The sequence below is a fragment of the Salvelinus fontinalis genome, chromosome 7, assembly GCF_029448725.1.
Source record: "Salvelinus fontinalis isolate EN_2023a chromosome 7, ASM2944872v1, whole genome shotgun sequence".
Taxonomy (NCBI): domain Eukaryota; kingdom Metazoa; phylum Chordata; class Actinopteri; order Salmoniformes; family Salmonidae; genus Salvelinus; species Salvelinus fontinalis.
Window position 1 is genome coordinate 20,802,139 of NC_074671.1, and position 23,454 is coordinate 20,825,592.

General features: G+C 42.3%; 1 protein-coding gene across 1 annotated transcript in view; it reads right to left on the reverse strand.

The window, feature by feature from the left end:
- LOC129859191 (activin receptor type-2B-like) overlaps positions 1 to 3,219 on the reverse strand; it is a 64,986-nt gene extending 61,767 nt beyond the window's left edge. Inside the window, exon 1 of the mRNA XM_055928640.1 lies at positions 2,764 to 3,219. Coding sequence (XP_055784615.1) covers positions 2,764 to 2,812 — 49 coding nt within the window. The 5' untranslated portion in view covers positions 2,813 to 3,219. The remainder of the gene's footprint in view (positions 1 to 2,763) is intronic.
- Positions 3,220 to 23,454: the final 20,235 nt, after the last annotated feature.

Sequence of the window (23,454 nt, forward strand, 5' to 3'; positions counted from 1 at the left end):
CCGTGATTGGGAGTCCCATAGGGTGGGGCATAATTGGCCCAGCGTCTTCCGGGTTTGGCCGTCATTGTAAATAAGAATTTGTTCTTATCTGACTTGCCTAGTTAAATAAAAGGTTAAATGTAAATAAAATAAAATGTAAAAGCAGTCAACTGCTCAGCATACGTGGGAACTCCTTCAAGACCATTGGAAAAGCATTCCATGTGAAGCTGGTTGAGAGACTGCCAAGAGTGTTTAAAGCTGTCATGAAGGCAAAGGATGGCTACAAGCATTTTGCTACACCTGCAATAACATCAGCTAAACATGTGTATGTGCCAATAAAATTTGATTTGACTTTGAGGAATCTAAAATATATTTTGATTTGTTTAACACTTTTTTGGTTACTACATGATTCCATGTGTGTTATTTCATAGATTTTATGTCTTTACTATTATTCACAATGTAGAACATAGTAAAAAATAAATAAAGTCTATTTAAGTTGCACGTTAACTTTCCAGGATCAGCTTCTTGGTAAGAGGAGCAGAGACAATCACCTCCTGGATTAAGATCCTTGCTCCCTCATTTTCTTTTTTGTGAGTGCTGCAAACTGAATTTTGAGATACATGCGCAACTTTATGCGCTGGTTGTCATCCGTCTTAGTAGAGAATGTTTGCATGCTAGCATTTACCTAGCATCCACTATGGGGATTCCATACTTGCTATCATTTTGTTATTGTTCTGGTAAGCAACGTTTTTTGGTCTGTTTTTGTTTTTCGTGCAGGGAAAAAAAGGAAGCCCTGTGTGCAATGCCGGTAATACCGTCTATCCCAGGATGGCACAGGCACAGTATGAAAATCGGAATACTGCCCAACCCTTCTATCAAATAACTAGTGATCTTTACGATTAGATGGTTGAAGGGATTATGATTTTTGACTGGCTTTGCTTTCAGTGTGAAAACCATAGTAAGCAACAGGCGTAGAGGCATTTGAACTGGGTGAGTTAGAACCATATACAAAAATACATCATTAATCAGTTCAAAGTTATTCAGAAAGAAATGGAACAGACTTCCTTGACTGTATTCAGCTGAAATGTCAAGGAGATACAAAATAGCTGGTCCCACGTGCTGAGAAAAGTCCTGTAGGTTTCCCACAACCACACTTATCAAACGCTCCTTATATTAAATTGTAGGTTATTGAAAACCTCATGACATAACTGAATCTGGAAACTCATTCATGAATAGAAATAGTAACATTCTCGTTCAGCCGCTATTCTGTCGAATTCTATTTTTGTTTTTAAGCAATAAGCATTTTCCTTTTCAAAGTCTGAAGAGTGCAACAACCATGGCACCATAATCAAATAGCGGACTACGGTCATTCACAACAAATCTTTGAATTAGAAAATTCCAAGAACTACTAAGGTGAAGAGACGGAAAATGAAACATCAGCACTTCAATATGCAGGCAAACCAAGTCACTGTTGAATGCATTGGCTAAGTATCAAGGACTGCCACTTGAACCAATTACCAAAATATCAGAGATGTTAGGATAGTGTTTGACAACAATCATGCAGCCAAATGACAAATCATTTGTGTCTGATTGGGATGAATGATAACCATACGGATTCATTAACATGATTTATACATTTCAGGTAAGAGAAATAAATCATTTTATTTCAGCAAAAGCGAAAATAAACACAAGAGACATTTTCACCCCAACCCCATACGCACCCCTCCCCCAAAGTCGACTAAACAAGGAGGGAACACCACAACAAAGCAGCAGTGATAAACAAATTGCCAAAAACGAGCCTACAGGTATATAGGCCTAAATGTATGCGTCACTGAACTAGATAATGAGGACATGAACAATCACATTTCGCGTGGAAATCCAGAGTAGAATGCTATAAAGATATACACACATATATATATATATATATATATATACACACATATATATATAGTTATTTATTTGTAGTACTCGCTCATCCTACTGCTCTGAAAGAATACATGCTCATCCTACTGCTCTGAAAGAATACATGCCAAAGAATACATTAATTAACAATTACGCTACAAGTGATGTGGGCTGTGCGAAATAAGTGGAATTCTAACCATCATTCACATCAATTTCAACACCTCTGTCAGCGCGCTTCAATAGATAGATCTTCAATCATGTGGTTTAATTTAGTCTACACAGGTCAAAATACACTGATAAGTCTGATACACGTGTAAACACTTCCAAATGCATCACCTTGTGTCTCTCCATCTATGCATTTCCAAGAGTCACAAACACTTATAAAGCAACGATATCTTTGCAACATATGAGGCCACATGACTTCATCGTAAGCTTAAAAAAACGGTCCTTCCACATTTCGTCCAAATACGATAAGCTGTCATTGAAATAAATTTGACACTTATATTTGAATGACTAATCATTGAAGATTGTTATGGTAAATGTACCACACTCATTCGAAATTGTATGTTGTCGCTTATTACTTATTGATCTACAGTGAACCAATGCACCGAAAAGCCTAAATAACCTTTCGCATCAATACGCAAAATAACATACAAAATGTTATCCATTTAATTATTGCCTTAGATATTTTAATGCCATTAAATGTCATTTTTGTACCATTCGATAGAGCCAATATCAATAGTCAAGTGACTACCTACAGCACGTTATCCCTGGTTTGGGTACGTTAGAATATGTTACAGTGTGAAATCACTGAATATATTCCGATTGCCAATTCAAACCCTAAGAGTACGCGATAGCCTATTACATAAATAGGGTGCTTACCTGCACAAAAAGTTCCCAGAAGTGCAAAAGTCAGCCAGGAAGCAAACATATTCCTTTAATTAAAAAGAAACACACCAGAATTTCTCCTTTTTAACCTATTTTCCTTTGCGAACATTTAAAAAGATGATAGCACAACACAACGAGCCAAATGTCCCAAGGCCTTCGATGTCCACCGCACCAAGAGTTTGCGTTGCTTTTGTGTGTACAGCCCCCCCAATGCAACAAAATTGCACGGGCTAAAAACAAGTTTTAAATATAAACAAATCCATTGGGAAAGGATCGGTCGAATCCAGGATGTAAAATCGACAAGGTAAAATAAACGCGATGTTTCAAAGAAACAATTTTCTCGCGCCGCGGTGCGCGTTAACCTTTTCTACTGTGTAGTGGTGAATGGCTGAGGACAGGGTCCGATATTCACATGCAAGAAACTGAACTGAGTCCAAAATGGCTTCTGAGAGGGGGAGTAAGCCAGAGTAAGCACAGTCAGTGGGAAAACCCGGATGTTTAAATACAAAGACAGGAACACAATCAAAGAGGCATGGGTAGGGAGTGGAGTGCAGCAATGTTGGAGCTTTAACCAATGTTTTAATTTTAGTTAAAATACTAGACAAGTACGACTTAGAAAGGGAATTAAATTGTACACATAGGTAATAAAGGTCAACAGGCAAAACAATAAAATAATACTATTAATATTGCTGATGCCCACATCTAAACATAAGCCTATTTTGGGCGTTAGAACAGTGCTTGGAAAGAAAAGCCTGGGTCTTTTTTCTGGAAAGGCTGTACACTTTTCGTTCTGCTATTAAGGTAAGTCTGCTTTCATTACATGCTTATTTATCTAAGAGATACAACATTCTGGGAAAAAAGGTTAAATTGCTAACAATGCCAGGTAATAATGTAGCCTATAATGTATGTTAGCATTTTAATTATATACACTGCTCGAAAAAATAAAGGAAACACTTAAACAACACAATGTAACTCCAAGTCAATCACACTTCTGTGAAATCAAACAGTCCACTTAGGAAGCAACACTGACAATAAATTTAACATGCTGTTGTGCAAATGGAATAGACAAAAGGTGGAAATTATAGGCAATTAGCAAGACCCACCCAAAAAAAGGAGTGGTTCTGCAGGTGGTGACCACAGACCACTTCTCAGTTCCTATGCTTCCTGGCTGATGTTTTGGTCACTTTTGAATGCTGGCGGTGCTCTCACTCTAGTGGTAGCATGAGACGGAGTCTACAACCCACACAAGTGGCTCAGGTAGTGCAGCTCATCCAGGATGGCACATCAATGCGAGCTGTGGCAAGGTTTGCTGTGTCTGTCAGCGTAGTGTCCAGAGCATGGAGGCGCTACCAGGAGACAGGCCAGTACATCAGGAGATGTGGAGAAGGGCAACAACCCAGCAGCAGGACCGCTACCTCCGTCTTTGTGCAAGGAGGAGCACTGCCAGAGCCCTGCAAAATGACCTCCAGCAGGCCACAAATGTGCATTGTGCATCTTTTATTGGGGGTGTCTTGCTAATTGCCTATAATTTCCACCTGTTGTCTATTCCATTTGCACAACAGCATGTGAAATTTATTGTCAATCAGTGTTGCTTCCTAAGTGAACAGTTTGATTTCACAGAAGTGTGATTGACTTGGAGTTACATTGTGTTGTTTAAGTGTTCCCTTTATTTTTTTGAGCAGTGTATAAAGCCATAGGCCTATAGCCTTATATAAAGTAATAGGCCTATAGCCTCAATAAAAGCCATGCATATCTTGATTAGTCTGTAGTTGTAAGAAAGTAGATCAGCTTTATCGAAATATGTCAACCCTTCAAAAAAGTATTGCACACATTAAAGGGTTTTATGTCATAACTTGGAAACGCATGTCTTTGTTTTTACACAGTGTACACATTGGAATTCATCCAAAGATAAATTGCATTCATTGTGAAATTGGTGAAGAAAAGCATCTCTGAACTAAGGAGAATATGTAGGCCAATCACCAACAGTGGATCTGCTTGGGAGCCTTCTCTTATACACTGAGTGAGACATGGCATTTTAGTTAAAGTTACGCAATGGCATGTTATAAACATTTGCTACCTCAGCAACATATTTTTAACACCCACCGAAATATGTGACTACCTGTTATTATTTTTATAGTGCATCTCTCTCTCTCATGCTCTCTTTCTCTCCCTCTCTCTTGCCAATCTCTCTTTTTCTCTCACTTGTCCATGGCTATTCTCTCTCTTGCTCTCAATCTCTCTCTGTCTCTGTCTCTGTCTCTCTCTCTCTGTCTCTCTCTCTGTGTCTCTCTCTCTCTGTCTCTCTCTCTCTGTCTCTCTCTCTCTCTGTCTCTCTCTGTCTCTCTCTCTCTCTGTCTCTCTCTCTCTCTGTCTGTCTCTCTGTCCCTGTCTCTCTGTCTCTGTCTCTGTCTCTCTGCCTCTGTCTCTCTGAGAAAAGTGAAACTATTGATCTAGATCCTTTCTTGCCAGGAGCTGAAGATTTTGAGAACGTTAAAGCCTAACAATGAAATATCTCCTCTTGTCTGGAGCTTCAGCGTGAAGCACTGTGTCTCCCAAACTCGGTCTTGGGGACCCCAAGGGGTGCACAATTAGTTTTTTTGCCCTAAAACCACACAGCTGATTCAAAGCTTGATGATTAATGGATTAATTGAATCCCTTGTCCCTTAACATATGGGCCTTGATAGATATTCTATCGCAGTCATTTTTTTTTTATCTCAAAGAAACTTCAGTTTTGGACGTATCGGTAGATTTGTACTGAAGTCCCAGATTTAGTTCATTTCAATTCTACAACAAATTTAATAGAGAGAGAGAGGGAGAGACGGATCATGAAACACTTTCAGTTTACACTTTCAGTTTTAGACATATCCTTGACAAAAAGGATGTTTGGTGTCAAGAGTTAGTTGTATGAGATCAAACCAGTGGAAATTGCATTGGTGATATCAGTAGATGAGATATTCACATGCACTGATTGACCGGCAGTAGTGTGTAAAATGCTCCCTCTTCACGTTTATGTACTTCATATATCCCTCCACCCTTAATGGTTGCCATGGGAACAGCAGAAAAGGTTAACATATCCTTAGGACAGTGGTTGATCCTAGCGACACTTTTTGTTTAACCTGCCGACAGATGCTTTTATAGCCAATGCATCCTTTGTGGTTAAACACTATCAGTTTACTCTTTCATGTTTGTATGAAACATTCATCTCACTTAATCAAATGGCATGGTGCACAACTGCTAAGTTTGAAAAAACTCTGTAGCTTTTAGAAAAAGACAAACGATGTGATACTATCATCAGTCAACACATAGTCCTGATGACCTCCCTCACACAACCCATCCACTACAATTGTAGTGTAATTACTCTGTTTGTTGTATGTCAGGTAGTGATGATGGACCACAAGGAAAGCGGAATAGCAACTGGCCATCAGGAACAATTGTATAGCAACCACTGCCAATATAGAACGACCTGTTCCGTTTAGAGCCAGATTTCATACAACAGTACGAATACAGTGCTTATCAGTTGACAGAAGGCCTATGGTGGCAGTGGGCTCCTTGTCTTTTGCACTACACTACTTCATGCACTCCTATGTATGAGCCAGGCAACACGTCTTACAAGGCCTCCTGGACAATGTGGAGTGAGTTATGTCGTTCTGAACATTGTATCAAATCTCAGAGCAGGCTTGTACATGCTACGCACAGGTAAAAAACTAGTCAGTCAGCAGTACACATCGCTGAAGGGCTTGTCAGACACACCAGTGAATGGCATGACAGTAGACTGTCTCCCGAACATAACTGTATGTAACTTGACATGTACAGGTTAACCACATGTCAACAGTAGCATACCATACAATGTGTCCTCAAGACCATATGTCCTCAAGACCATATGTCCTCAAGATGAGTGAGAGAGAAATGTATTAATATTTTAATATTTGTATTCAGAATTTTTCTTCCTGCGGCTATGCTCAAGACAACATGTCACTGAGAGTCATTTTCACACACACAGCCTCAGGTGAATAACGCCTAGTTCTTCTGTATGTACAGGACACACACTAATGATATGTATCAGCATACATTACAGAGGAACACCAACACGGCACACAAACGCACAAACACACACACAGCCAAAAACACACACAGCCACACACAGGTGACTGGCGTGCTAGCAGTCCTTTCCGGTCAGAGTGTATCGATTTCATGGCGCCCTTGAGGGCAGACCATGACTCAACAGGCAGGACAGGTATTCCATGATTCAGTCATACCATACTGACATGCCGCGCTGGAGGAGGACGTACATGTTGAGCTCCCGAGTGGTGCAGTGGTCTAAGGCACTGCATCTCAGTGCTAGAGGTGTCACTACAGACCATGGTTAAATTCCAGGCTGTATCACAACCAGCCGTGATTGGGAGTCCCATAGGGCGGCGCACAATTGGCACAGCGTCGTCGGGGTAGGCTGTCATTGTAAATAAGAATATGTTCTTTACTGACTTGCCTAGTTAAATAAAGGTTACATAAAAATAAAATCAAAAATCAAAAATGTAACTGCCAAAATAAAGGAAACACCAACAAAGTGTCTTAATATGGTGTTGGGCTATACACGTGTTTCCATTATTTTGGCAGTTACCAGTATCTGGTTATCAATTATGACTACGACAGTTAGCCATGAGATTAGCGGACGGCTAGCTTTCAGACATGGAAACGGGTATACTCATGAGAGGCCAACACGGCAGCGCTCTTTGAATGGCATGTGGTGTGTGATTGCGTTCTGTTGAAGGAGAGACAATATGATAGAAGTGATGTGAATCTCTGTGTCAACATGTTGTTTGTTTCCTCTTGGTGTTGCTTGTATCACATTACACACGCACACACACACACACTATGGCACATTCAGTTAATGTACTGATAGACGTGTAGTATGTGCACGTAGGCACCAGCATTATGTCTCTGTGAGGCTGGAGGATTTGATGTACGGCCAGGGAACATCACATGACGGCCTTGCATAAGTGCCCCGTCATCAGACGAGCCTAATATATACAGTATATGGCTGTGATCTTAGCAGGCGAATATCATGATGTAAGTCCTCTATGGTCACAATGTGTTCCTAATGTCCATCAATGATTAACGCTCCCCATTATGTTTCATAATGAGAGGTGATCATCATATAGAAGATGGAACTCTCATCCACAGATCTATACGAATCCTTTACCCACAACAAAAAGATGATATGTTTCTATACAAATATAGCTCTTGTTTAAGATCTAGGCCATTCTGTCCACTATGTGTTGGAGTGATTGGTACATTTACATTTGCTGTGTGGTGATCTTGAGGGAAGCATCTCGTATGACTCACAGAGCTGGAACTGTGTCAATATTTGACGGAGTGGAGGAAATCATTTTCCAGCAAAACAATATCTCTGGCAAACATAAAATCAATCATAAGCAATTAAGTGGAGGTGAAACATATCCAGCTACTTAATAATGTCCAAAACCTCTTATCTGTAGGCCTATGCACCATTGATGAGACAAATGCATTTTCTTCAGGAAAATCTGTGGGCGAACGGTGAAATTATCTACTCACTCTTTTTAAATTCAGGACATAATTGTCACACCCTGACCATAGAGAGCCCTTTTATTCTCTATTTTTGGTTAAGTCGGGGTGTGACTAGGGTGGATGATCTAATGTGTTTATTTCTATGTTGGCCTGGTATGGTTCCCAATCAGAGGCAGCTGTTTATCGTTGTCTCTGATTGGGGATCATATTTAGGCAGCCATTTCCCCAGCCATTTTATGGGATCTTGCTTCTGTGTAGTTGCCTGTGAGCACTGCATGACATCACATTTCGGTCATTCTTGATTGTTTTTTTTGTGCGTTTCACTCAATAAACATGTGGACCACATATCGCGCTGCACTTTGGTCTGAGTATGCTTACGACGATTGTGACAATAATATTATTTTGACATTTTCGTCGTGCCAATAAGCCAAAATCTGGCAGCAGGATTTACTTTGCACACAGTTGGAAAAAAAAGTTCAAATAATATCACGCTGCCAGATTAAAATGGGGTTCACTGTATTTTTAGCACAGCTGTCTGCTCTTTTGCACCACAAAAATGTTGCCTACAGCGCACGCCACATCCAGTTCTATGGGCACAAGCACTGTTCAAGACACAAACTGTTCACACCCCTCTTGTTGGTGGATACACAGTAAGTTTAAAACTTATTTCCTGCAATTCTACACATTTTGTGAAAGGTTGCAGATAACATTTTGCCGTTTTAAAGCACATTTTCTTGCAATTCTATACATTTTGGCATGTCTAATGTGTATTCATGTGATATTTGAGTGACTCAAAGATTACAACTAAATCTATGTGCTAAAAAACGTAGCTTAAAAACGTTAGCTGACATGGGCTAGTTGATCTGGATATTTCTGACAAGTTATAAAGGTATGCAATGACTGATATGACAAGAGGAAAACTGATGATGCACTAACCAATTAAAACATTTGACCTTGTGCATTCTACTATTACGGCTTTTAAGAGTAAGTTGAAAGCCGGACTAAGTTCCTTACTCCGCCCACCCTGCCGACCCCTCATGCCCCACAGTTTGGGAACGACTGACCTAGGGTATCGTGTTTTTGGAAAAGAGAAGGCATTCTTTTAGTAGAAATGGGTTGGTGCTTGTAGTTTAGATGAGGTAACCTGAAGACAAACTAGCAAGATGCACAGACAAAAATACAGTCAATTTAATTCCATTTAACTCATTCTTCCATAGTGATATTTTTGGGCCATAAAAATGCATAAATTCACATTAATCACAATGAAATGGATAGCTGGTCTGAAGGGATCCACTACGCTACACCTGATTTACATAAATTCCCCTCAAACGAAAGGTCATGAATTTAAAAATCACACATGATTTATTTCACCATTTGTCAGTAGGTATGGGGCATTATGGAGATGAAGATAGAACAGCAATTATATGCAATAAATCTGTAAATGTAAGTATCCAGTCTGAAATGTACCGTAATAACCTTATGAATGATGGCCTCATGTGAACGCATATTTCTGATCGTATAATTTGGTTTGTAAATGTTGCTCGATCTAATTTTGATATAATTGCATTTTGATATAAAATGATGGTCAATCAAACAAAAAACACAGTTGTTGATACTTCAGAGGATTGTCATATGTCATCATTATTAACAGAAACATTTTAGTTGAAAACTATTCCCCTATTTGACAATTGATCATGTAAAGAAAGCCCAGAGCAGACATGGGATGGGTAAAGATGACAGCTGACAGAGAGCTGTGGTACTGGGGCTGGAAAACGTAGAGCCATTTCTTTCTGACTGGGGAGTTTAGCAATAGAGAGTGAAAGGCACTTTGGGGTCAACTTCCTCATGAAAAATACTAAATGCTGTCCTGTGGCTACAATTACCAACTGCAGCATTCCTCCAGCGTGTGTGTGTATTTGTAAATCAAATCCAATTGTATTGGTCACATACACATATTTAGCAGATGTTATTGCGGGTGTAGCTAAATGCTTGTGTTCCTAGCTTCAACAGTGCAGTAGTATATAAACGATTCACAACAATACACACATCTGAAAGTAAAATAATGGGATTAAGACATATATAAATATTAGATTGAGCAATGTCGGAGTGGCATTGACTAAAATGCAGTAGAATAGAATACAGTACATACATATGAGATGAGTAAAGCAGTATGTAAACATTATATAAGCATTATTAAAGTGACTAGTGTATGTACAGTTGAAATCGGAAGTTTACATACACTTAGGTTGGATTCATTAAAACTCGTTTTTCAACCACTCCACGAATTTCTTGTTAACAAACTATAGTTTTGGCAAGTCGGTTAGGACATCTACTTTGTGCATGACACAAGTAATTTTTCCAACAATTGATTACAGACAGATTATTTCACTTATAATTCACTGTATCACAATTCCAGTGGGTCAGAAGTTTACATAAACTAAGTTGACTGTGCCTTTTAAACAGCTTGGAAAATTCCAGAAAATGATGTCATGGCTTTAGAAGCTTCTGATAGGCTAACTGACATCATTTGAGTCAATTGGAGGTGTACCTGTGGATGTATTTCAAGGCCTACCTTCAAACCTCCCGGGTGGCGCAGTGGTCTAGGGCACTGCATCGCAGTGCTAGCTGCGCCACCAGAGTCTCTGGGTTCGCGCCCAGGCTCTGTCGCAGCCGGCCGCAACCGGGAGTTCCGTGGGGCGATGCACAATTGGCATAGCGTCGTCCGGGTTAGGGAGGGATTGGCCGGTAGGGATATCCTTGTCTCAGTATGTAAAATGTAATAAAATGTATGCACTCTACTGTAAGTCGCTCTGGATAAGAGCGTCTGCTAAATGACTAAAATGTAAATGTAAATGTAAACTCAGTGCCTCTTAGAACTGTTTGGCCATGATGACCATTGTTATGTTTGGAGGAAAAACGGTGAGGCTTGCAAGCTGAAGAACACCATCCCAACTGTGAAGCACGGGGGTGGCAGCATCATGTTGTGGGGGTGCTTTGCTGCAGGAGGGACTGGTGCACTTCACAAAATAGATGGCATCACGAGGCAGGAAAATGATGTGGATATATTGAAGCAACATCTCAAGACATCAGTCAGGAAGTTACAGCTTGGTCGTAAATGGGTCTTCCAAATGGACAATGACCCCAAGCATACTTCCAAAGTTGTGGCAAAATGGCTTAAGGACAACAAAGTCAAGGTATTGGGGTGGCCATCACAACGCCCTGACCTCAATGTGTAGGCAGACCTGAAAAAGCATGTGCGAGCAAGGAGGCCTACAAAACCTGACTCAGTTACACCAGCTCTGTCAGGAAGAATGAGCCAAAATTTGCCCACAAAGAAGCTTGTGGAATGCTACCCGAAACGTTTAACCTAAGTTAAATAATTTAAAGGCAATGCTACCAAATACTAATTTAGTGTATGTAAACTTCTGACCCACTGGGAATGTGATGAAAGAACTAAAAGCTGAAATAAATCATTCTCTACTATTATTCTGACATTTCACATTCTTAAAATAAAGTGGTGATCCTAACTGACCTAAGAAAGGACATTTTTACTAGGATTACATGTCAGGAATTGTGAAAAACTGAGTTTAAATGTATTTGGCTAAGGTGTATGTAAACATCCGACTTGAACTTTATGTATGTGCTTGTTTGTGGCTGTGTGTGTCAGTCGGCAAGTCATCAGTCTATTTGCTTCTGTATTAATGTGTGTGACTGTGACCATGCGCGAGGGTTTGTGTGTATATGGTTGTTTGTGCCATGGGACACCCAGTTTGCTGTCTGTACATCTATGCATGTGTGTGGGTGGGTGTTTGTGGAACTCCATGTAGGGGCACTGAACATGTTGGTTGATGTCTTGAGCCACTCCTCTAATCTTGCCCATAGTTCCTGCTCCCTGCTCAGCCCTTGTCGCTTAGCACTCCCTAGCCGAGGTGACGGTCTTCCAGGTCACCACCTGCATTCTTATGGGCCTGGATGGTCCCCAAGGAGGGGTGGAGAGGTCAGAGAGGGGAGGGCGACTCCGGCCCTTCCCCTCTTCCTTCCTGCAGAGTAGATCACCAGTCTGCGCAGGCAGCGCAGCGACTGATTTATAACCCCACACACTCCTCTCCCATGTCACATCCTCTGGGGTCCACGTGCAGCGCCTCATCCGCCGCCTGTAATAGCCAAACCTGATGCCCCTCATCCCCTGCTGCCCTGATGCTCCCCATCCCCTGCTGCACTGATGCTCCCCATCCCCTGCTGCCCTGATGCGCCCCATCCCCTGGTGCCCTGATGCTCCCCATCCCCTGCTGCCCTGATGCTCCCCATCCCCTGCTGCCCTGATGCTCCCCATCCCCTGCTGCCCTGATGCTCCCCATCCCCTGCTGCCCTGATGCTCCCCATCCCCTGCTGCCCTGATGCTCCCCATCCCCTGCTGCCCTGATGCTCCCCATCCCCTGCTGCCCTGATGCTCCCCATCCCCTGCTGCCCTGATGCTCCCCATCCCCTGCTGCCCTGATGCTCCCCATCCCCTGCTGCCCTGATGCTCCCCATCCCCTGCTGCCCTGATGCTCCCCATCCCCTGCTGCCCTGATGCGCCCCATCCCCTGCTGCCCTGATGTGCCCCATCCCCTGCTGCCCTGATGCTCCCCATCCCCTGCTGCCCTGATGCTCCCCATCCCCTGCTGCCCAGATGCTCCCCATCCCCTGCTGCCCAGATGCTCCCCATCCCCTGCTGCCCAGATGCCCCTCATCCTCTGCTGCCCCGATGCCCCTCATCCTCTGCTGCCCCGATGCCCCTCATCCCCTGCTGCCCAGATGCCCCTCATCCCCTGCTGCCCAGATGCCCCTCATCCCCTGCTGCCCCGATGCCCCTCATCCTCTGCTGCCCCGATGCCCCTCATCCTCTGCTGCCCCGATGCCCCTCATCCTCTGCTGCCGCGATGCTCCCCATCCCCTACTGCCCCGATGCTCCCCATCCCCTACTGCCCCGATGCTCCCCATGCATTGCTGCCTCTACCACAAAATAATCAACAGCTTACCAATTTATAGAACACCCATGGAAACAGCAAAACAAGTTACTCAGGGGTTTCATGAATTATCATCAGTGCTTTGGTGTATAACACCCCATTAACCATTGGAAAGAGAAAGAGAGATGACTGGGTCTGTATGCTGTATTTATAGAACACAGCTAAATGTGATAAGCACATAGTATATAACAAGTGGGCAAAACTGACGTCTTTTCCGACGTCACATGATGTATTTTGTGATGTAGACCTATTTCCCAGACACCTTTCATTACCTGGTTAAGATTTGAATTTGAATTTGTTTAAATTTTTACAGGGACAGTGCCCATTAATCAATGTTTCAGTAAAAGTGACGGTTTTAGCCAGCCGGCAAATTTTCTACCGCAGTCCCTGGGGAGGATATTAGGTCTGTTTTTTAGTATGACGTCTAATGCCACATTTTCCTTATGGATACATACTGCACGTGTTAACAGGCATGCATTAGCAGCTGGTCTGTATGGAGTCGATGTCTATGTTCACGACAGGGACCAGGCCATTATGGTTCTGTTGTGGCAGTGGTTCCGCAGTCACACTTGTATGACACCTTGTAAATCAGAGGTAAGCTAAGGTGAGGCGAGGGCTTAGTGAAGTGCTAACTGCTGCTCTGGCATTTCAGCATGTCGCAGATGGTGTCATAAAATTGAATTAACGGATATTACGCTCATACGAGAGCTTTAAGTTCCTTGGCGTGCACATCACTGACAAACTGAAATGGGTCCTTCACACACACAGTGTGGTGAAGAAGGTGCAACACCACCTCTTCAACCTCAGGAGGCGGAAGAAATTTGTCTTGGCTCTGAAGACCTTTACAAAGTTCTACAGATGCACCATTGAGAGCACCCTGTCGGGCTGTATCACCGCCTGGTAAGGTAATTGCATCGTCCGCAATCGCAGGGCTCTCCAGAGGGTGGTGCGGTCAGCCCATTGCATCACCAGGGACACTGCCTGCCCTCCAGGACATCTACAGCACCCGATGTCACAGGAAGGCTGAGAAGATCATCGAGAATCTCACCATCCGAGCCGCGGCCTGTTCACCCCACTACCATCAAGAAGGCGGAGACAATACAGGTGCAACAAAGCTGAAGCCGAGAGACTGAGAAACAGCTTCAATCTCCAGGCCATCAAAATGTTAAACAGTCACTACTAGCCTTAGTCACTGTCCTAGTTGGCTACCACCCGGTACTCTACCCTGCACCTTAGAGACTGCTGCCCTATGTACATAGTCCCTGAACACTGGTCACTTTATTAATGTTTACATGCTGTTTTACCTCTTCAAAAGAATATACTGTATTCTAGTCATGGCTCAGCCTATATATATACTGATGTACACACCTTTTCTCTTCACGTACTGTCCATACTATCTTTAAACACCACTTTTTTATATACACACACACATATATATATATATATAGTGCCTCCGGAAAGTATTCAGACCCTTTGACTTTTTCCCCATTTTGTTACTTTACAGCCTTATTCTAACATTGACTAAATCGTTTTTTTCATTATCAATCTACACACAATACAACATCATGACAAAACAAAACGTTTTTTGGAAATTTTTGCTAATTTGTAAATAAAAACATATAAAATTTCAAATTTAAATTTCAATCAAGTATTCAGACACTTTACTCAGTACTTTGTTGAAGCACCTTTGGCAGCAATTACAGACTTGAGTCTTCTTGGGTATGACGCTACAAGGTTGGCACACCTGTATTTGGGGAGTTTCTCCCATTCTTCTCTGCAGATCCTCTCAAGCTCTGTCAGGTTGGATGGGAAGTGTTGCTGCACAGCTATTTTCAGGTCTCTCCAGAGATGTCCGATCGGGTTTAAGTCCAGTCTCTGGCTGGGTCACTCAAGGACATTCAGAGACTTGTCCCGATGCCCCTCCTGCATTGTCTTGGCTGTGTGCTTAGGGTCGTTGTCCTGTTGGAAGGTGAACCTTCGCTCTAGTCGGAGGTCCAGAGTGCGCTGGAGCAGGTTTTCATCAAGGATCTCTCTGTACTTTGCTTCGTTCATCGTTGCCTCAATACTGACTAGTGTCCCAGTCCCTATCGCTGAGGAGTGGCTTCTGTCTGGCCACTCTACCATAAAGGCCTGATTGGTGGAGTGCTGCAGAAATGGGAGAATCTTCCAGAAGGACAACCATCTCCACAGAGGAACTCTAAAGCTCCGTCAGAGTGACCTTCGGGTTCTTGGTCACATCCCTGACCAAGGCCCTTCTCCCCAGATTGCTCAGTTTAGCCGGACGGCCAGCCCTAGGAAGATTTTTGGTGGTTCCAAACTTCTTCCATTTAAGAATGGGGATGTTCAATACTGCAGAAATGTTTTTGTGCCTTTCCCCAGATCTGTGCCTTGACACAATCCTGTCTTTGAGGTCTACGGACAATTCCTTCAACCTCATGGCTTGGTTTTTGCTCTGACATGCACTTTCAACTGTGGGAGCTTATATAGGCAGGTGTATGCCTCTCCAAATCATGTCCAATCTATTGAATTTACAACAGGTGGACTCCAATCAACTTGTGGAAACAATTCAAGGATGACCAGTGGAAACAGGATGCACCTGAGCTAGATTTTGAGTCTCATAGCAAAGGGTCTGAATACGTGTGTAAATAAGGTATTTTGTTTTTATACTTTATACATTTGCACAAATTTCTAAAAAACGGTTTTCACTTTGAGAAAATCTTCAAAGTAGCCACCATTTGCTTTGATGATAGCTTTGCACAATCTTGGCATTCTCTCAACCAGCTTCATGAGGGGCCTTGGTCAGGGAGGTGACCAAGAACCCGATGGTCACTCTGACAAAGATCTAGAGTTTCTTTGTGGAGATAGGAGAACCTTTCAGAAGGACAACCATCTCTGCAGCACTCCACCAATGTAGAAAATAGTACAAATAAAGAAAAACCTTGGAATGAGTAGGTGTGTCCAAACTTTTGACTGGTACTCATATATCTATATCTATATAATGATGTTTAAAGACAGAATGAACAGTGCGTGAATTTAAACTCTGTTTTTCACAATTACTGATATTTAATCCTAGTAACAATTCCTTGTCTTAGGTCAGTTTGGATCACCACTTTATTTTAAGAATGTGAAATGTCAGAATAATATTAGAGAGAATGATTTATTTCAGCTTTTATTTTTTTCATCACATTCCCAGTGGGTCAGAAGTTTACATACACTCAATTAGTATTTGGTAGCATTGGCCACTCCAATACCTTGACTTTGTTGTCCTTAAGCCATTTTGCCACAACTTTAGAAGTATGCTTGGGGTCATTGTCCATTTGGAAGACCCATTTGCGACCAAGCTGTAACTTCCTGACTGATTTCTTGAGATGTTGCTTCAATATATCCCAATAATTTTCCTGCCTCATGATGCCATCTATTTTGTGAAGTGCACCAGTCCCTCCTGCAGCAAAGTACCCCCACAACATGATGCTGCTACCCCATGCTTTACGGTTGGGATGGTGTTCTTCAGCTTGCAAGCCTCCCCCCTTTTCCTCCAAACATAGCGATGGTCATTATGGCCAAACAGTTCTATTTTTGTTTCACCAGACCAGAGGACATTTCTTCAGAAAGTACGATCTTTGTCCCCATGTGCAGTTGCAAACCGTAGTCTGGCTTTTTTATGGCAATTTTGGAGCAGATCGTACTTTTACTTCCTTGCTGAGCGGCCTTTCAGGTCGATATAGGACTTGTTTTACTGTGGATATAGATACTTTTGTACCTGTTTCCTCCAGCATCTTCACAAGGTCCTTTGCTGTTGTTCTGGGATTGATTTGCACTTTTCGCACCAAAGTACGTTCATCTCTAGGAGACAGAATAAGTCTCTTTCCTGAGCGGTATGACAGCTGCGTGGTCCCATGGTGTTTATACTTGTGTACTATTGTTTGTACAGATGAACATGGTACCTTCAGGCATTTGGAAATTGCTCCCAATGATGAACCAGACTTGTGGAGGTCCATAACTTTTTTCTGAGGTCTTGACTGATTTCTTTTGATTTTCTCATGATGTCAAGCAAAGAGGCACTGAGTTTGAAGGTAGGCCTTGAAATACATCCACAGGTACACCTCCAATAGGCTAATTGACATCATTTGAGTCAATCAGAAGCTTTTAAAGTCATGATATCATTTTCTGGAATTTTCCAAGCTGTTTAAAGGCACAGTCAACGTAGTGTATGTAAACTTCTGTAATTGGAATTCTGGAATTGTGATACAGTCAATTATAAGTGAAATATTCTGTCTGTAAACAATTGTTGGAGAAATTACTTGTGTCATGTATAAAGTAGATGTCCTAACCGACTTGTCAAAACTATAGTTTGTTAACAAGACATTTGTGGAGTTGAAAAACAAATTTTAATGACTCCAACCTAAGTGTATGTAAACTTCCGACTTCAACTGTATATATTTATATTCCGGTCTCTGACATTGCTTATTGCTCATATTACTGCACTGTTGGAGCTAGAAACACAAGCATTTCGCTGCACCTGCGATAGCATCTGCAAATTTGTGCAAGCGACCAATCAACTTTGATTAGTACTTCATCAAATGAATCTGCAATTTGGCCCTGGAAGCAATATGTTATTACCCACTCCCTGATAGGATATGATTGACTCCTCACACCAAAGACTCGTATGCATATACATAGCTGGTGTTTCAACTTTTGTCCCAGTGTATGGCCTTTTTCCTAATTGTTCATGTTTATTTAATCTGATTCATCAGTTGAGGAAAGAGACCGGAACAGCAGACCAGAACGGTCGATAGCAACTGGGTGCATTTTCAGTGTATGGTGTGTGTGTGTATAGGGAGAGTGAGAGAGAGAAAGACAGAGAAAGAGGGAACAGAGGGAGAGCGAGGGAAAATAGGGAGAGAGAAAGAGAGAGCGGTAACAGACAAGAAGGAGAGCGAACAACAGAGAGACCAAAGGGGGGGGGGGGGGGGGGCGGGGGGGGGGGGGAGAGAGGGAGAGAGGGAGATAATCGAGAGATAATCGAGAGAGAAAGAAAAAGAGAGAGAGAGAGAGAGAGAGAGAGATAATCGAGAGAGAAAGAAAAAGAGAGTGAGGGGAAGGAGGGAGGCAACACTACGTGTGGCTACTTTCAAAACTGCACGGCTTCTCCGGTGAGAGGAACAAAGGAGCACGAAGGAGAAAGATCTATACGCAGCTCAAGGATGACCTTCATATGGCGAGAAAATATTATAGACTCTTTAGAAAAGACAGCATACAAATGTCAGATCTTAATTTGATCACCCTGTTGTTGCAGGACACTCGTAGTGTCTTCAAGGTTTAGAAAGGCTTATAAAGTTTGTGATTTCCATTTTAAAATGTCACTCTTGATTTGCCCTAACGAAAAATGGATCGACCCCGACAATGTCCATTAATTATAATCCACACAATAATTAACATTTCCTGTGGCTGCAGGATACTTTTTCCTGCTGTGAGAAACTTTAAATTTCAAATTGAAATCCTGTATATAGTAGGTCACAATGGAGCCATTGTGTGAGGGTCCTTGTTGAAACAATGGAGAAATGTTTCACCTTTCAATTGTTTACCAGTCACTAACATTTTCTCAGTAATGTTTTCCCTATGAGCTAAAGGTCTTGTATATGACTCATATGAGCACACTTAATCTAGCAAAATGAAACCTGAGGGAAACAAAATAATGTAGCAAAATGAAACCTGAGGGAAACAAAATAATACAATTGAATTGCCTATATAGCCAATATGGCTATCATAAATCATCCTGTCTTTACCTGGACATGCAAAGAGTCAGACTCTACAGCCTTGACCTGACATTGCATTTGTATTGTCTTTGGGTTGGGGGGGGGTTGTAGTTTAGAGAGAGGGAGAGCAACCCTGCCAAATTTGACAGCTGTGTGTGTGCGTGTGTGCGTGCGCATGTGTTTGTGTGTGTGTGTGAGTGTGTATTCCCCCAGGTGACATAGCTCTGTTCTATCTGTCAACCCTGTGGCAGCAAATTAGCTCCCAAGCTGAGGCAGAGGGTTCCTCCAGCACTGCAGGTTTGTGTGCCTCCATCTTCATGCCTCCATTCCAGTAAACATATGCACACAAACAAGGCATTCGCTTTTGATGAAGGTGATTCAGCCTCACAAACGCATCAGATGCATATCTCCTACAAGAAGTCTCACTCCTGCAGGAGGAACATGTATCACGGTGGCCTTTGTTAAAAAAAAAACTGTCTTGTTTTATTTATATCCGGAGCAGATTTTTATCTGGGTTAATTTGAGTTGGCTTTACACTTATAGGATCGTAAATCAGGGGGAAGAAAACGAAAACCGATGAAAACGACTTAATTCATCTTTAATTATATGATAGGGAAACATTTCAAACACTAAAAGATGGGGGAAGAACCTGACAGTTGGTTTCATTCCCTTCCCTGGCTCTGTGTTTAGCAGAAATATACTGTAGTCTGACAAATTTGAGATAAGATCAGAACGGCGTTATCGGGTTGGTCTAAGAGATCCATTATTATGAGGAGTCAGAAGAGATTTGATCAAGCCCGCATCAATCTCCAATGGCAATTGGGGAAAAGTATTTACATTCTCTTACAGTAATATTAGTGTAATTTGACTTAAAACATCCACTGCAATACAGGCCGCAACACTTATTGTACATTTCAGGAAAGTTGTTGAGTATGATGAAGTAATTTATAACTGTATCTGAAAGACCAGTGGTCTCCTGTGTGGATATGTATGTTTCTTTGTTGTCTGTTTTTGTGAGTGTACATGTGTAGGATCTTGATTTGACCTATATTGTCATAGCTAAATAATCCTGCAGCAACAGGATTTGAATATTTTAATGTTGCTTGATCGGTGGTTAGTCTATTAGCTGGCCAAAAGTAGGCTACATGAAAAGTGCAATACTGTTAATATAACCCTGTGTTATTGTCGGATTTCAGTGAATTTATGTAAATCACAAATCACATCTGCATTTCGTGAGGCTCAGGAAAATTCTCAGCAACTAAAGGTAAAATTATGATCCTAGGTATAATCATCTGAGGTAAAATCAACACCACTGGCAAGGGAGAGGGAAAAATGGAGAGGGAGAGGGGGAGAGAGAGAGAGAGAGAGAAGCGTCTGTCCAGTCCAGAATGAAGCCTCTAATCTAACCCAGCAGTGTGGTGTGCCCGGGCAGAGGCAGATGTTCAAATACTGTTGCCGAGGCGATGGGAAGGGTAGGCATGCCAGCATGGAGACAAGGGTCATTAAAGCTGTGAGGGAAAAAAATCCCACAAACTGGCAAATGCACAGAGGACAGAACATAGGAAAATAGTTAGGTAAACCAAAAAAACAGCTTCAATTAAGCAATTGTGAAGTCTGGTCTACTCTTGACTACACCTTTGACTGAACTGCAGGCCTATCAGGATCAGAACCGTAGAGATACAATATAATGTTCTACTGTAATTCTGTGATCAGAACGTTGCCGATCTCGCTTAAAAATGTAATGTGTTCGAATCCGAACTTCATATTACTTATTAACAATCACATTCTCGAGGGGAACAGCTCAAATGAAGTGGATCCACAATGACACCATTCCACCACTGGCCATTTGAAAACGAGTAGTACTAACAATAGAGGGTTAAAGTCGCTTGAGTGAAGTCAAGCAGTTCCAACGGCCCTTCTCTCTCCAACGAGGCAGCAGAAAAGGATGAATATCCTCAATCATCATTGTTTCTTTCACCACTTATTTTCCATTACCATTCCGCTTGGCCCGGTGTTGCCATTTCCTGAACTCCTAAATGACGGATGATCAGTACAGCTTCTCTCCCCCCCCCCCCCCCCCCCCCCCCTGCCATCGAGAAGATGAACTCACAATTGGACTATGGTCGGTTGCTCCACTCTTCTGTGAAACCAAACAGGGTAATTAATTTGCAGTCCAGAAATAAAGGTGCATGCATAATTGACGCTGCTTTGTTAAAATGAACAAATTGGAGTCATCGGTATCATCTCAATAAATCATGGGCTGGCCGGCTACGGACCCAGCAGCCGTTTCATCACATCTTCAAGCCCAGGGAGAACAGAGGTTTGTTGGGCCAAGGGGAAGAAATGTATCATACTCTGACTTCTGATCCTCTACCCTACAAATCATTAGCCCATCCTTTACAATACATTTTGATATACATTACCAGTCAAAGGTTTGGACACACCCATTCATTCAAGGGTGTTTATTTATTTGTACTATTTTCTAAATTGTAGAATAATAGTGAAGACATCAGAATGATGAAATAACACATATGGAATCATGTAGTTCCCAGTAACCAAAAAAAAACAAAAAAGTGTTAAACAAATTAAAATACATGTTATATTTGAGTTTCTTCAAAGTAGCCACCCTTTGCCTTGATGACAGCTTTGGACCCTCTTGGCATTCTCTCAACCAGCTTCATGAGGTAGTCAACTGGAATGCATTTCAATTAACAGGTGTGCCTTGTTAAAAGTTAATTTGTGGAATGTCTTTCCTTCTTAATGTGTTTGAGCCAATCAGTTGTGTTGTGACAAGGTAGGGGTGGTATACAGAAGATAGCCCTATTTGGTAAAAGACCAAGTCCATATTATGGCAAGAACAGCTCAAATAAGCAAAGAGAAATGACAGTCCATCATTAATTTAAGACATGGATGTCAATCAATCCAGAAAATGTCAAGAACTTTGGCAGTCGCAAAAACCATCAAGAGCTATGATGAAAATGAGGATCGCCACAGAAAGGAAGACCCAGAGTTACCTCTGCTGCAGAAATTACCTCAGAAATTGCAGCCCAAAGAAATACTTCACAGAGTTCAAGTATCAGACACATCTCAACATCAACTGTTCAGAGGAGTCTGCGGGAATCAGGCCCAAAGAAACCACTACTAAAAGACACCAATAAGAAGAAGAAACTTGCTTTGCCCAAGAAACACGAGAAATGGACATTAGACCGCTGGAAATCTGTCCCTTGGTCTGATGAGTCCAAATTTGAGATGTTTGGTTCCAACCGCCGTGTCTTTGTCAGAGCGAGAGTAGAATAACGGATTATCTCCGCATGTGTGGTTCCCACCATGAAGCATGGAGGAGGAGGTGTGATGGTGTGGGGGTGCTTTGTTGGTGACACTGTCAGTGATTTATTTAGAATTCAAGGCACACTTAACCAGCATGGCTACCACAGCATTCTGCAGCGATACGTCATCCCATCTGGTTTGCGTTTAGTGGGACTATCATTTGTTTTTCAACAGGACAATGACCCAACACACCTCTAGGCTGTGTATGGGCTATTAGACCAAGAAGGAGAGTGATGGAGTGCTGCATCAGATGACCTGGCCTCCACAATCACCCGACCTCAACACAATTGAGATGGTTTGGGATATGTTGGACCGCAGAGTGAAAGAAAAGCAGCCAACAAGTGCTCCGAATATGTGGGAACTCCTTCAAGACTGTTGGAAAGCATTCCAGATGAAACTGGTTGAGAGAATTCCAAGATGGTGTAGCAGTCAGACATCTTTGTCCTCGTCTTTGTCGTGTCCCATTTATATATCTTTTATCTTCTATATTTTTTTCTTTGCATATCTTTTAATATTTTTTTCTAAACCTCAACTTCAAAATAATCACCTGCAACCCGCCTCACCCAATGTGGTGTGGATCTGCTTTTATCTAAAGTATTTTCTTTACTGCTGAATCGGTACCCCAACAGAAGCTAGCCAGCTGACTAGCTACTAGCTAGTAGTCAGCTAACCTCTGCTAGCGGTCATCAGCTAACTTTTAGCTCAGAAAACTCTCGCCAGTTTGCACAACGCGATTCAAACCAGAGCATACCAGACCTATTTTCTCTCCATATCCCCGGACTCCCACCTCAAGCTCTGAACCTTTTCACCTGGATCATCGCAGCTGGCTAGCTGCAATCCGAGTGTCTACCCCTGGCTATCGTCTCTGTTCCGAAGCAAGCATCAACTAGCCCATGCTAGGCCCATCTCCTGGCTAGCTGAAGATTTCCATCAGCTACTCCTGGGCTACTATACCTATTTTGCCAATTGGCCTGGACCCATTTTACTGCCGGTGCAGAGCCGGTCCTTCACGACTGGACTACCGACGGAATCTGCCCGAGGGGGTTATT